At 36.0% G+C, this 14,820-nt stretch overlaps 1 protein-coding gene and 1 pseudogene across 2 annotated transcripts; one reads left to right on the top strand and one right to left on the bottom strand.

The window, feature by feature from the left end:
• The first annotated feature begins 325 nt into the window (after positions 1-325).
• Positions 326-5,119, top strand: LOC120175201 (annotated as a pseudogene).
• Positions 5,120-9,267: 4,148 nt separating this feature from the next.
• Positions 9,268-14,820, bottom strand: LOC120175142 (4-coumarate--CoA ligase-like 9). Of its 2 annotated transcripts, none has more exons than XM_039181839.1 (6): positions 13,712-14,820; positions 12,934-13,123; positions 10,923-11,068; positions 10,775-10,842; positions 9,778-9,880; positions 9,268-9,503 (listed from the first exon to the last, which is right to left on the bottom strand). In XM_039181839.1, the coding sequence occupies exons 1-6, from the start codon at positions 14,750-14,752 to the stop codon at positions 9,378-9,380; spliced, it is 1,674 nt and encodes a 557-aa protein (XP_039037770.1). In that variant the 5' UTR covers positions 14,753-14,820; the 3' UTR covers positions 9,268-9,377. The 2 variants fall into 2 exon arrangements, with proteins under 2 accessions (XP_039037770.1, XP_039037769.1); XM_039181838.1 differs by having other exon boundaries at positions 10,775-10,845; positions 10,926-11,068; positions 13,712-14,819.

Here is a 14,820-nt window from a genome sequence, read left to right as displayed (position 1 = left end):
CATTTTAGTCCAAAACGCCGGTAATATTATAATACCTAAGGGAAGTGAGGCAATGACATTCCCGATAATATACTCAAAAAATCTACTATTGATAATAAAACATTACCGAAAATAAGATTCCCGACCAACCAAATATGAAAATGTCCCACCACAATCCTTGAACCAAACACCCCTAATAATAGTTAACTTTGAGCTTATATTTGAAATTTAGATGACTCCGCCAAGTCCCTCATTATTTTCCTTCCGTTTTAGATTCAAAACTTAAATGCCTCAAAATCATAAGATTTCCTTTCCATATCCTTAATAAATCCTCCCCCCTCCCAATCAATCCCTGTCTGCTTTCTCAAATGGCAACTTCAGCTTCAGCTTTCAAGTCAACAACTAGGAGAGCTTCCCTCGCAAGCCCACCCGCCGACTCTTTTTCCTCGAACCGCTCCTCCTCCGTCCACCGCCGCGCCAGGAGTCTCAGCAGAGTCCCCCGGCGGCTTCCCGGATCCGGCGACGATGACGCTACTCCGGTTCCGAAGAGCAGGGGAAGGTTCGTTAATACCGTTAGGGGAGCGGGGTTCCCAGAGATTAGTCTCGATGATCTCTCTATCGAGCTCTTCGACTCTTCACTCAGAGGATGTTACGCTTCACGGATTGATGACGTCACACCTCGCAGTGGTAAAGGAGGAGGAGGAGGAGAGAATGTGACCCAGAGAAGAGGACGGTCGGTGTCCAGGCAAGAATTCAGGGGTAGTGCTGGAGGAAGGTTAACTTCGGACACCGCTAGCTCCAGGAGGAGAAGATCGGTCTCTGTTGTTCGGTATCAAATTAGCGACTCTGAGGTGCTAATGTTATCACCATCATTATCTCCATTACTGTTGTTTTTATTCTTATTGGTGAGCTCATTATTTAGATGAATTCTCTGCTCACATCAGAATGCATAGGGATGTTGTAATGAGACATCATCTGTAGACTGGACTTAACTATCTGCTTGACGCTTGCTTAATTTGGACCCAAAGATCAATTTGTGTGGACAAACCAATTAAAAATTTAATCATTTGTGTCATGCACTTGTTACATCTCCTCAATGGCTTGCTTCGTTTTTAGTTTAAAAATTGGCCAAAATGAGAAAAACATGGGAGATGGGAGTATTTGATAAGGACTTCTGATTTCTCCTTTCCAGTATTCAATGACTATCAAATTCTTTATGGTATTGCAAGTGTCATTGCTAAGTTTATGTTCCCAATTTAGAATTATAAGCTCTTTCAGTGGCATTTGTTTTATGGGTGCCATGTTGCTGTGACTATTCATTTTCTTCTAGCATCCGTGTTTGACACCCGTGTTAAACACGTTTTTTTCGTACATGGTTATGGGATACTACCTTTCAAGTATGTGGAAAAGCTTTGAAAAAATTGAAAATACCCATACTAGACATATCCACATTTTAGACACTCACATCTGAGTCCAAATAACATTGTATAAATGTTCTTGATTTAGATCACAAATCATTTTCCATAATTGAATTGTAGTTCATTTTCTATACTTGAATATTAGGTAAATGTTCTTGATTTAGACCACAAGTCATTTTCTATACTTGAATAGTAGGTAGCCTTTTATCATTTTTGGAATAATTGTGTTGCGTTTGATGAAAGTAAATGAGGAACTTTAGAATTTTTGCATGTCAAATGTTTATTTTAATAATTAAAATACTAACTTGTTGATGCCTGCATTTTTTGTTTCTTAAATTGGTAGAGTGATCCAGATCATTCACAGAACTCAAGCAACCATGCTAGTACAAAGAGTTCTACTGTTGGAAACAATCAGATATCGTTCGCTTATAAGCCAACAACTTCAAATAATAGACAAAGCCTAAGAAGGTCTCTCAGCCAAAAAGACGTAAAGTATCATGATGGCTACCCTGTAAGCATTATCTATCTCTTTGAAAAAATATCATTCTAACTTTTATTATTACCATTTATGTGTGTGGAGTTTTTATATAAGGATGCTATTTTGTGGTTGGGGTAATCCTCACTGTACCTAGATATCTTTTAGAATCTTTCAAACTCATTCATTTTTAAATTTATTTTGCTTGCTTGATGAAATCAGAGCCACTCTTCTGCTATAACCGATGATGAAGGGAGGGGTGCTGGTCTTTCCAATAAAAATGGAATGGAGAGGACAATAAGAACGGTTTATGCGCAGAAAAAGGTTGCTCCTCTCTTTTAAAAAATCACAACTCTGTAATAACAACTAGGGGATGTTTTGCTAAATCTTACACGTTTGTGTTTCATGCCTGGTAGGGGGAGCACACCATCGGGGATGATGTGAACGGTGGGTTATATGCTGCAATGCGAAATGAGCTTAGACATGCTGTCGAAGAGATAAAGACACAACTTGAACAAGTTTGTGAATTTTTTAGTGAACACGTTTAATGCTTTATTTGCTCCTGCATGAGTGTAATTTGCTTCATCAATTTTGTTTGCTAAAATTTTTGGATGGCATCTTGGTTTATGCAGTCAATGGTTAAAACAAGGAAGCCTGGCATAACAAGCGATGATAGCTTGCGACCTGACAGTTCTGATGTAAATCAGTCTGTTTATGCAGCTAGAAGGAAGTGTACAACAAAATTGGAGAAGGTACAAAGTCATATCTTAAACTATTTATGCAACAATCTGCCTTCCAGTTTTAGTTACTTGTACCGGACCAATCCACCTTCCAGGTATCGTTGGTTCTGCCTTAAGTTAATACTATTGGTTTAAGATAAGCCTGAACAGATACTTCTTACGGTTTTTACTTTATATTGGAAACCAAAAATAAGGTTTCATTTTAGTTGCTTTTCATGAGAAAAGCAACTTTTCCTAGTACTTTTCATGCATATTAACATGGTTTATGCTAGACATGTAGAAGATGATTATTAATATAATATTAATTTTTTACTTTAAATCTTTGATGCTATTTATTTCCTTAATTAAACTCTGCACTTCATACTTGAAAACATTAGTGATTGGTTTTTATTTTTCGATTCGACAGTCTGAGAAGCGTAGAAAAGATTTATTAGCTGAGATTCTGTTGGAGGAGCAGCATGGGAGAGAGCTCTCTAAAATTGTCAAAGAATTGCTCCCTGAACCAAAGAACACTAACGTTGAGAAACCATTACGAGCCCGAAAGGTACAACTCCGTTATACACTCACTGCAATACTGCATGACTTTGCACTCTATATGGTTTTTTTCGAGTCCAAACCATTTTCTTTGTTAAATCCATTAGACTCTGATGTTCTTTGTAAGAAAGGTGATTTGGTCTTTCTTTTTATTGTTTAAACAACATATGAATTGTTTTCCAGAGGAGCAATGACAGATACAGAATGTCCCGGCAATTGACCGAGGAGGCCGAAAAGTATATCGAAGATTTCATATCAAATGTTGAAGATACAGATATTTCATCATTGGATGGAGACAGGAGTGACACTAGTTCAAGTATAGGGGGGATGACAAAGACACCGATTTTCTGGAATCCGGCGGCGTAAATCTGTCCCTGTTGAAATGGATGGTGTAATGCTGCCTTGGTTACAGTGGGAGACTTCTAATGATGGTTCTCTTTCATCTTGCAAGAATAAACACAATCTTTCCCAGGTAATCTTATGCTCTACTTAGACATGGTAGTTGATAGTAAAAAGTTGAATATCGAACACTATTCGATCCGTTTTTTTGCAGATTCAGATGATTTTCGAATTTGGATATTAGATTTGTTATCCAAATGGATTATGAGATGACCATTGGCTTTGGATGTTTATTATTTACCATCCAAATTCCTTTTCGGCTTTCGTTCAAATAGTGTTGGATATTCAAATTTATTAAATTACACTACAGGTCATTGAACTATGCTCAAATGATTGTCTTGATCACTGAACTTTAAAAATTACAAAATGGTTATTAAATTTATCAAACTTTTACAATTTGTTATAACGTTGTAATCATAATTTGTTATCAACCTGTGTTGTAACTACTTTTTATATATATGTTTAATATTTTGTAACACTTCCAAATTTAGTGATCATTTTATATCTTTTAAAATGATCAAAACGATCATTTTAACATAGAGTTTCATGACTTCTAGTATACTTTATTTTTTTATTCTTCCAGTCCATTCTATTTATACAAATAATGGATTCGGATATATGAATTCGGTATCCACTTTTGTGTTGCTACACCTACTACATTTTCCTTGAATTAATTATGTCTAAAATCTATTATATTCGGTTAATTTTCTAATATGGGTATGAAGTTGTGATGCATACAAGGACGTATCTAACAGTCCAAGTCTGAGTATCATTTAGGGATCGATATCTGACCTGAATTCGATGGGATCGGACTCGATTTTATAAGGTTAGGTTTTCTTTAAAAAGAGTTTAGATTGGATCGGATTGAATTTTTTAAAGAATAAGATTAAGTTAGGTCGGGTACAAATTTATGGTAAATAATAATATAATTGTTCTTTATATATTTAGGGCCCTATATATATATTTTTCAATTAAGGGGCAGTTTGAGAATGGTTATGAAAGTGCTTTTAGTCCAAAATATGTTTGAAATGAAAAAAAAAATCCCAAACAATTCATTTTTAGCAAAAATTTCACATTTGAAACGTAATTATTGACTCAAATCAAGTAGTTCGGATGGGCCAAAAACCTAGCTCGGTCCGACCCATGATCACCCCTAATGACATTGTGATGTTTGCTTCCAATTACCAAGTGACTGAGAAATGCAAAGTTGAGTTGATTGTGTGTTGTATATGTATACTGCATTGACATGATATAGGAAGCGTCGAGTGCGCAAGATATAAGTGACCGATTGACGAGCAGCAGCCGAGGGAGTTGGAGCCCTGAATTTAGCCACTGTCGACCTTCAAAAAGTATTGCAGAATCAGGCGGTGTAAATTACCAAACCCAAATCTCTTCTTCAAATAAGAAGATGATGAAGTTGGATTTGGATGATTATGTAAAGCCTAATTGTGACGAATCTTTACTCCTCGAAACGTGGAGTCAACGACGTGCAATTAATTCAGGTACGCTTCTGCTTTGTAACCAATCTTTTAGTTAAAGTCCCAGTTTTCTATATTATTTATTTTGTAGGTTAGACTTCAATAATAACGCTGTAATTTACGATTTAATAAGGGTTACTGTTGAAGGTATAGTTTTAATGTTATTTTGGATGGAAATTATAATGTATAGGGGTGTAAATGAGTCAAGTCGAGCTCGAGTATTGTTGAGCTCGACTGATTCGAAAAACTTTAAAATGGCTTAACTCGACTCGAAAATTCGCGAGTTTAAAATTTTTAAGTTCGACCCGAACTCGAAATCCTGAATTGAAGCTCGTGAGTAGCTTGAAATGAAAAAAAAAATCTTAAACTTAATTAGTTGAAGCCTCGAACTCGAACCTGAACCTTAAATACATGAAAATCTTAATATATTTTTTAAAAAATCAATACATAAATGTTAATATTATTAATAATTTATTTTTTAAAAAAATAAAATCTTAATTTATTATATTTTCAAGCTGCTCACGAGCTTTTCGAGTCGAATATTAAGTAGTTCGTTTCGGCTCGTTAAGAACTCGAGTCGAGCTCGAATCGAGTCCATTTGATCAAAGTATATATCGAGCCTTGATCGAGTCGATCTCGAGTAGTTCGCGATCTGTCGTCTTATTTACAACCCTAAATTATAGGTGTTGAGGAATGTTAAAGAGATTTGTTGAGTGAAATTCATTTATTGATCTTTCAATAAATTTTGAATAGGATATATAAAAAATTTAGATTTAAATAAAAATAATTTTGATGTTGCATGTATTAATTGATTTTTGATTTTGTATTTATATTGTATTCGAAACATCGTTTGTATATAATTATTATGTAAGGGTTCTATTTTTTAAATTCATGTTGAAATTATATTATATTTACTAATTCAACATTATTATGTTTTATTAAATTTTTAAAAAATGTGACAGTTAAAATAATGACTTATGTGTGATGGATGAGAATCCATAGGATAAATATTTTATATTCTTTTTATTAAAATAATAATTTATCTTCTTCTTCTTCCTCCTCCTCGTCCACCTTCATGTATAAACCTAGTTGTTCGAGAGATTGAAACTTCCCAACTCTTTTTGAGAATGACTTGGGCTAGTCGTCTCCTCCATGAAATCAGGCACACTTTCACCGTTGGTTGCCCTAAGCATCTCTAGGTCTTCCATAAATCGACCGTTCTCGTTGATGTCCACTGTCTTCTCCACCTGCAGATGGCATAAACCTTTATCGATACTGAAGCAACCGTGTTTGACTTACAAGGACTACGCATACATGAGAAAACAGCAAAAATAATTGAATATACCAATGAAGAATACCCACACCCGAGTCCGATAACATTGACTGACAACATGGCACCACCTCAGCTTATACATAGTATGATATCTTGATTTACCTTTAAAAGAGCCCGACGTGCGGCTTCTCTCTCCAGCTCCCTATAAAAAAAACTGGTTCGGATTATAACCGGTTTGGAGGCCCGGATGATGTAACCGGTATAATCGGTTTCGGTTTGAAAAAAATCGGTTTTTAATCCTGTAAAAAATCCGGTCATTCAATTTTTTAAATCCCAGACCGGATTTTTAAACCCCATACCGGATTTTTTTTCCAGATAAAAAACCAATTTTTTATCCATTTTTTTTTTCAAACCGATTTTTAATCCGGTCGTCCAATTTTTTCTCAAACCGGTTATACTATCTAGTTTTAAAATATCCGATCCGATTTAAAAAAAAATCGGTTTTTCGTAAATCTGATTTCGGATATTTTTTTACGCAAAATCGAATATTCGGATTTTTTTGTGCAACCTCCAGCTTCAACAACAGCTTCAGCTTCAGCTTTTTTCTTCGCCTCTTCTGCAATTTTGGCCTCCGCTTGCAGTCGTGCTTTTTCTGAAATCGGAGTAAAAGGTATCATTTGGGGTGGGGAGGGGGTAGAGAACCTACATTACCAAATGAACATTAATCCAGGAAAAAGGTCAACCTTTCTCTGCCACCTTTCAAGTTCCTCCCTCTCCATCCGCAGTTTCTCCGGATCACCTTTCTCACCCTGGGCTCCATCCAGGAAATAGATGTTAATTTTGGCTCTTTGACCATGGTGCACCTACATGCATAAGGCTAGTCCTGTAAACAAACCGATTTACAAACCGAATGTTCAGTGAATAGTTCGGCGGAAAATTCGTTTATGTTGATTTATTAATTAAACGAATGAACATGAACAAGATTTTGTATTCGTTTAATTAAATGAACGAACATGAATAGATGGCTCATTCGTTCATTTACGTTTGTGAACGTTCGGTAATATGTTCGTTTATATTCATTCGTTTATGTTTTTTTGTTTATGTGCGTTCATTTATGTTTAACTTAATCTCTCTGGACTCATTTAAAATATTAAAGTCTAATAAATTTTAATTTGATACCCATAAATATTTTAATATTCAATTAATTTTAAATACAAATAAATAAAACTCAAAACAATTAAAAAAATATAATCCTAAAATTGAAAATAAAAAAAAATCTATTTTCATTTATGTTCGTTTATATTTATTTATTGTGTTCGTTTACGTTCGTTCGTTTATTGTGTACGTTTATCATTTAAATGAACGAACACGAATAATAAATTTTTTATTCATTTTTGTTCGTTCATTTATTCGGTTAAACATCAATTGAACCTAGGGTTCACATTCACCAAATAATAGAATGTTCAATTAAACCCTAATGAAGACACCAAAATTATAAAACTTTCTTCATAAGTTCCAAATCAATTCCCTTTCAACAAGCCCTAAAGCTATTTTACTTCCCTTTCTTTGCAGCTCAAAACCTCAAAGTTGACTTCTTCTTTTTCCCTCGTTATCAAACAAATACTTGAAACGAATTGGTCTCGGCGAGGAGGAATTATTAGAGAAAATATGAAAGATTCAATACTTACCAAGTACAGAAAAAGGAAACTATAAAAAAAAAACTAATCTAAGCTCATTTCGAGCATAAACCCTTTTGAAATGCGATCGGATGAAACCAAAAATCAGCTCCACCACAATCTCGAATTTCAAAAACCTGGATTCAGCAAAAGTGCCGCTGATTCCCTCAAACAGAAACCCTAGAGAGAGACTGAAATTCCCCCTCCCCCTTCTCTCTCATCGACGAATCTTGGATTCGCAGAGGAAGCAAATATAGAGAGAGAAAGTGAGCGAAAATGAAAGAAAGAGAGAGAAATTGCGGAAGTTGATGGGCTAAGCATTCGAGTTTTCTCTGCTAAAAGGCCCAAAAACCTGCTCTACCCGCTGCTATTTCAACTCATTCCCACCATTGATATAGTTGATGAAATCTAACGGTTAGGCAATTTTTTTTATTTTCTGTATCTACGGTGGGGATTAAATCCTACAGCTGTTATAATCTTAGTCATTCTTTTTACCAACTAGTGACATCTAATTTATAAATCCATTAATTCTGATCAAATAATCATTAATCTTACTTAAAAGATTTAACGCCTTATTCTACTAGAAATCCTTGATTATTTCATGCAATTTTTATTAATTTTTTTTATAATTTAAACTTGAAAGGTGATAGAGATTTACGAAGAATTATAACAGCTGTAGGATTTAATCCCCAATAGGATGGGCATGGGTCGGGTTGGGTCGGATTTTTGGTCCACCCGACCCGACCTGAGAACAATGCCCGAAATCTGATCCGACCTGATCGACTTTCTTGAGATAAAATCCGAACCCGACCTAAAATAATAAAAAATATTATTTTTATTCATTAAAAAAAATGATTTAATTAAAAATAATAATATATAGATGGGTATTATTGTAATTATTTTTAAATATATAAGATAAAATTATATTTTTTTCGGATCGGGTGGATATTTTCACCCTGAAACGGATTCCAACCAGACCCGAACCCGAATTTTTTTTAAATACCCAACCCGATCGGGTCCAAATCCATCGGGTTTAGATCTCATTCTCATCCCTAATCCCCACCGTAGATACATAAAATAAAATAAAAATGGTGAAAAAAGAATCAAGTCTGGGGCCCGATTAATGGTGGCCTCTGTGCTGCGTGGAACCTTTTGGGTTGAGTTTTGGCTTGGCTCTGTTTTTTCTATTGCTGGTTATTCTTTGATTATTTGTAAAGGTTGGCTGTATAGGCTGTAAGAATTCTTCTTTATATGGTGTTTTGTGTTGGAATGCACTGCATGTATTCATCTAAATATAACATGAAAACATGAACTTCCGATTCCATCGAGAACTTATTGGTGCAATTCGTGCGATGCATCTAAAGAGATATGGAATGGGGTTCAAAAGTTCCAGATATGGATGGTATTACAGTTTAGACACACCACCAGATAATGAATGATTTATCAGTTCCTTCCTCAAGATCTTTCCGGCCGGATTTTTAGGAATCGAATCGGTAAAAGCAACACGCCGGATCTTCTTGTACGGCGCTACCTGCGGGAAACGGAATCAATGTCCCGGAATTAGATTCGCCGGAAAAGTTCAATTAAGTAGCCAAAGACTAATTCCCTCTTGTTATCTTAGAAACATGTCCGTTTTAAGGACCCTTGAAAATTTAAAATTACCATATATTTTAGATTTTTTTCTTATGTATTTTTATTAAAAATCTGTTTTCGCACCCTGAATTTTTATAAGTTAAAAGTTCATCCCTTATAATTTTAAAAGTTCAAATTCATCCCCTAACATAAAATCTTATGTTCGTCCTTGCCTGTTTTGCAATGTAATCAATGACTTGAGCCTCGGTGATGCTGCTTCCAGGTTTTCTCACTACATAGGCCATAGGAATCTGCCCGGCTTCTTCATCAGGGTACCTGTTTCCAGATTTAACAAATTGATTCCAGAATTCCAAGCTCCATTACTAAATCTAGATCAACTTATAAACCGTAAAACACAGCCATATTATCAAACAATGTTAATTGGACTCGTGTGTGAATGCTGGATACGAGTATGCGTCGGATACAAATGTGTTCAATTTGCTTTCTATGTTGTTCCTCCAAATGCATCCGAATATGTGAGACACTTCAAGGAAAATGAAAACTCCTAATAACAAAGCTATCAAATGGACACGAGGGATAAATGGTCAAACACCACCACAATCTTATTTCTCCACTCAACAAATGATGCAGTCAGTGTGGATGATAGTTCTATGAATGAAATAGAGAATAGTTGATCTCAAGAATGATGAACAATGATAAAGGCCAAAAAAGATTGAGATTGAGAGAGAATCTCATCTCTGGCTTTGTATGATAGTTTATATATAGCCCCTCAGTGTTGGTGTCATATTTAGGATGATCATAGCTATTTCTCCACTCAACAAATGATGCAGTCAGTGTTGGTTGTCATGCTAAGTAGATCTAACTGGCAAATAGTAGATTGTAGATCAAGTGGGTTTATTAACGATCATGTCACGGGGCTGTAACTGTCCTAAGGATACAGAGCTCCTAAAGCTTCAATGAACCCCGGAAGCATCAGGGTTCAACAGACAGAAGAATAACAGCAGAAGTATGAATTCCGAAAGAGGTCTGGAGGAGCTACAACAATTCCATGATTATCATTGTGGTTGATGTATTATACCCAACGAAATGTATCTGACATAGGTACGTTTAATTTATTTTCTTAAGATTTCTATATTTGGATGTGGGTCTAATAGATCATAAATACTTCAAGAAAAAAAAGAGTTAAAGCAACATAAATGCAATACATACGGAATCACGGCTGCATCGGTTATTTCAGGATGGGAATGAAGCAAATGTTCCAATTCAGCAGGAGGGACCTGCAATTTGGATGGGATAAAATGAGATTCTTCAGTCCATAAAAGATTATAGATCAAACACAGGGGGAACTCATCATTCACTGATATGCCTTGTATTTGATCAGTTCTTTTAATCTATCTACAATGTACAGAAACCCTTCGGAATCGAAATAACAAATGTCACCGGTTTTTAACCACCCGTCTGAATCCACAGTTTCAGCGGTTGCCTTTTCATTGCCTACATACCCTGTATTACACCATAGATTTCACTTATGAAATTGATCTTCTATAGGAGCTTCAAGTTTGTGAAATATTAAAGAGGAAAGTCTATGCAACTTTTGTTAATTGAAAGTATTCGAGTTTGATATTCGTCTAGCATATTTTCATATACGATACGAGGATATAGTCCTCAAAGATAATAAGGAATATAGTCATGTTAGATGCGTATTCACATGGAAATCTAAGCAACATATGGGATGGTGGAAAGCTTAGGGGCAAAGCATTGATCTCCACCATCCTAATTCCTACACCTTGCCCTAGAAGGAATGCATATCCTACAACTAGGGATGGTTATTTGTAGGGGTGTTCAATCGGTCTGTTCGGTTAACCTATCGAACCGAACTTTCATAATTCATTAACTGAAACTTTTTTGCTTTAACCGTTAATCGAACCGAAAAAATTTCGAATTAGCCGAAATTTTAAATAATATATATTAAATATATATTTTTAGCTAATTCAGTTAATTTGGTTAATTCGATTGATTAATTCGGTTAAAACTAAAATTTAAACACTCCTAAAGCTATTAATATATAAATAATATAAATAGTATATTAAATATTTAAAAATTTCGGTTAATTAACTTATTTCAAACATGGTTAGCCGATAAACGAACTTTGAAAAAATCTTTAACCGTTGACCGACCGAACCTAAAATTAACCGACCGATTAACCAAACAAAATTTGGTTCGGTCGATTTAACCGGTTAACCGAAATTTTGAACACCCCTAATTATTTGACCTGAACTCAATGAGTTTTAACCTGACATTATTATAGGGGGTCAGTTTTCTTCTCTCTTTTTTTTAAAAAAAAATACGAGTTCATATCCAGTTTTTTTGAAAGATGAAGTCAAATTTGGATCGGGTTTAAGTTTATGGTAAAAAAAACAATTTAACCTGACCCAAAATAATATTATATTATTTCGTATATATTTGAGATTAATAATATCAGTCTATATTTTTTCAATTATATCCCTATTTTACAAATAAAAATGATTATATATATTTGTGTCTCATCGATTCAAGTGTGAATTTTACCCCAATCGGGTCAAGAAGAGTCAAGTATGGATGAAAGGTGTAATATTTGGGTCGGGTACGGGGAGCCAAAAACCCTACCCGACCCACCATCCTACCTACAAGCATATGGAAAGGATTGGAAACAAATGTTTTTGAGACTCAAGCAGTCAAGTGGAAGTATCACATATGGGCATGCATCTAACATGTAACAGATCAAAAACAGAATTTCCACTCGATTGTATAGCATATTTATTAATGGATTGTGTATTCATCATATAGCAGCTCAGTGCTTCCAATGAAAAAAAGAATATACACAATACTCTTATTCACTCTCATTTTTAGAAAGAAACCACAACTTAGAAACATGTCACATATAATCAAACCAATGCGAATTACAGTTTTTAACTTGTGAACCAAATATGTTAAACTATTACGGAACCAAACATTATAATTCGAATCGAGTTTCGTTTTCTTTTCTTCTATTTTTCATCCCAATTAGTGGCAGATGCAAGTGTTACTTAGAACCGAATCTTTTTATGTTATCTATCTATTTTATTGATGGTGTCCACTTAAAAATTTATTTGTGTTAATCCCATGCAAAAATTTTATGTTATTAATATATTTGTGTTTATCGTTCAAAATATTTTTGAATCTGCTACTCAACCCAGCACGTTTACCACTTACCAAACATATTGAAAGCACATGTATAAGCCTTAAAAGAACATAAAACAACCAAACTTCATGGGGGGAAACCCCAACTTTCCATTGCTACTTTCTAGCTATGAGACATTCACAAAATAAAAGGCAAGAAAAGTCGATACCTTTCATTACTGTTGGCCCTCGCAACCAGAGTTCCCCTCTCTGCCCAGGAGGCAAGGCCTCTCCAGTCACCGGATCAACTATCTTAGCTTCTGTATTTTCGGAAAGACGGCCGACTGTCCCATAACGAGCTGCCTCCTCTGGCCCTTCCGCCCTGGCGGCTCCTCCTCCTGTCTCAGTCAGACCATATCCCTTTCCACAAGAAAACCAATCAAAATAATTAGTCAGTAGGATAAAGAAAGAGGTTGCCAATATGAAACAAAGACCCTAAACCCATAGAATACATATGAACTAACTGAATTTAACTTACGGACGGTATTAACAATCACCTTCATTACATCCCTAATTTATTGAATGACAATGAAATGTAATCATATAGATAGAGATCATTGCTGCACAAAAGCATAAACTAAACACAGGACTATTTTACCTGCAATTATTCAATCACAACACAGAAAATTACTGTAAAATTCAGCAGTTACGAGAATGGATATTTCAGCTAAAATTTTCGTATGATCTATGTAATTCAAGATTATGATTGGGGAATTAGTGCATAAAGGATCGCCTAATTACAGGAGCATCTTACCTCCATTATTCAACCACATCATGAACTTAGTAAAATTTAGCACTGAATATTTTCTTGGATTCTACGTTATTCAAGATTATGATTGAAATTTTCCATAAAAAAAGCAATGGGTTACTATTAAAGATTATATTCTTTGGAAAATTTGTGAATGTTGAGTGTGCATATGATCTTATCTAGATGCTACAGTTTCTTACTTGATTAAGTTCGACGGTAGGAAATTTCTCCTTGAACAGCTCAGTAACCTCCTTGCCAAGCGGAGCGCCACCGCATCCGAGCTTCGTAAGCGAGCTGAGATCGTACTTTTTAGTCAAATCTGATTTAGTTAGCGCCACCACAAGCGGTGGCGAAACTGGCATGTAAGTAACCTTGTACTTCTCTATGGCTCTCAACATTCCTTCAAAATCAAATCTCTCAGTGAAAATCGCCGTTTCTCCCATTGAAAACACCCCCACCATCATAAAGAAGCCGTACACATGAAACAGAGGCACCGTGAAAAACGACACCGTACGTGATGGTGCTCTCGTATCCTTTTGGCCGTGCCGGCTGTGGTTAAATCCGGCAATCATCGCGATTAGATTCCGATGACTAAGCATCACGCCTTTGACTCGCCCGGTAGTCCCCGAAGAATAAAAGATCGCCGCCGTGTCATGCTGACTCACCTGGACTCGGTTAATGACGTCATGATCAACATCTTGTTTAGATAAGAAAGAGATGAACTCGGGCGAGTCGAGAATGATTGTTCCGAGTTTGAGAGAAGGAAGCTTGGAAGAGGTCTTAGAGGTGGCGAAGGCAATAACAGGTTTAGTGAGTTGAACCTGGTGAGCAATCTCCGAGTCAGAACTGAGCGGGTTGACGGGAGAAATAACGACTCCTAACGACATGAGAGCGAAATAGAGCAGAGGGACATGGAGAGATGGCGGGGAGAGGATAAAAGCGACGTCGTTTCGGGAAAGGGAATAATTTTTCTGGAGCGAGTGAGCGAGGGAAAGGAACTGAGCGATGAATTCGGAGTACGAGATGCTGTGGCCGTTAGTAGCGTTGACGGCGAAAGTGGTGTCTCCGTCGGAGGCGGTGGCGGAGGAGCGGAGGAGGGAAAGGGTGAACTGAGGGAGGGAGAGAAGCTGAGAAGGCGGTGGGAGAGGTACTTCTGGTCTGAGACTATGGAAGGTTCTCGTTTGGCGGCAAAAGCCGTTGGTCGGATCAATGGAACGGCGGCGATCGGCTGATTCCCCCATGGGAAGTCAATTGTACTAGCTTATGTGGTTTGCATACGATTGTCAGAGATGGAAGCTAATCCAAAATG

The sequence above is a fragment of the Hibiscus syriacus genome, unplaced genomic scaffold, assembly GCF_006381635.1.
Source record: "Hibiscus syriacus cultivar Baekdansim isolate YM2019G1 unplaced genomic scaffold, ASM638163v2 tig00112159_pilon, whole genome shotgun sequence".
Lineage (NCBI taxonomy): Eukaryota > Viridiplantae > Streptophyta > Magnoliopsida > Malvales > Malvaceae > Hibiscus > Hibiscus syriacus.
The sequence above is the reverse complement of the archived record's forward strand: the minus strand, read 5'-3'. Positions and strand labels throughout refer to the sequence as shown.

Excerpts from the sequence above, each read along its gene's own strand:
- LOC120175142 (XM_039181839.1), bottom strand. The coding sequence starts at position 14,752 with ATGGGGGAATCAGCCGATCGCCGCCGTTCCATTGATCCGACCAACGGC. Across the intron at positions 11,069-12,933 it reads AGGGCCAACAGTAATGAAAG|GGTATGTAGGCAATGAAAAG; the intron begins GTATCGACTTTT and ends GGTGTAATACAG. Across the intron at positions 10,843-10,922 it reads TCAAATACAAGGCATATCAG|GTCCCTCCTGCTGAATTGGA; the intron begins TGAATGATGAGT and ends TCCAAATTGCAG.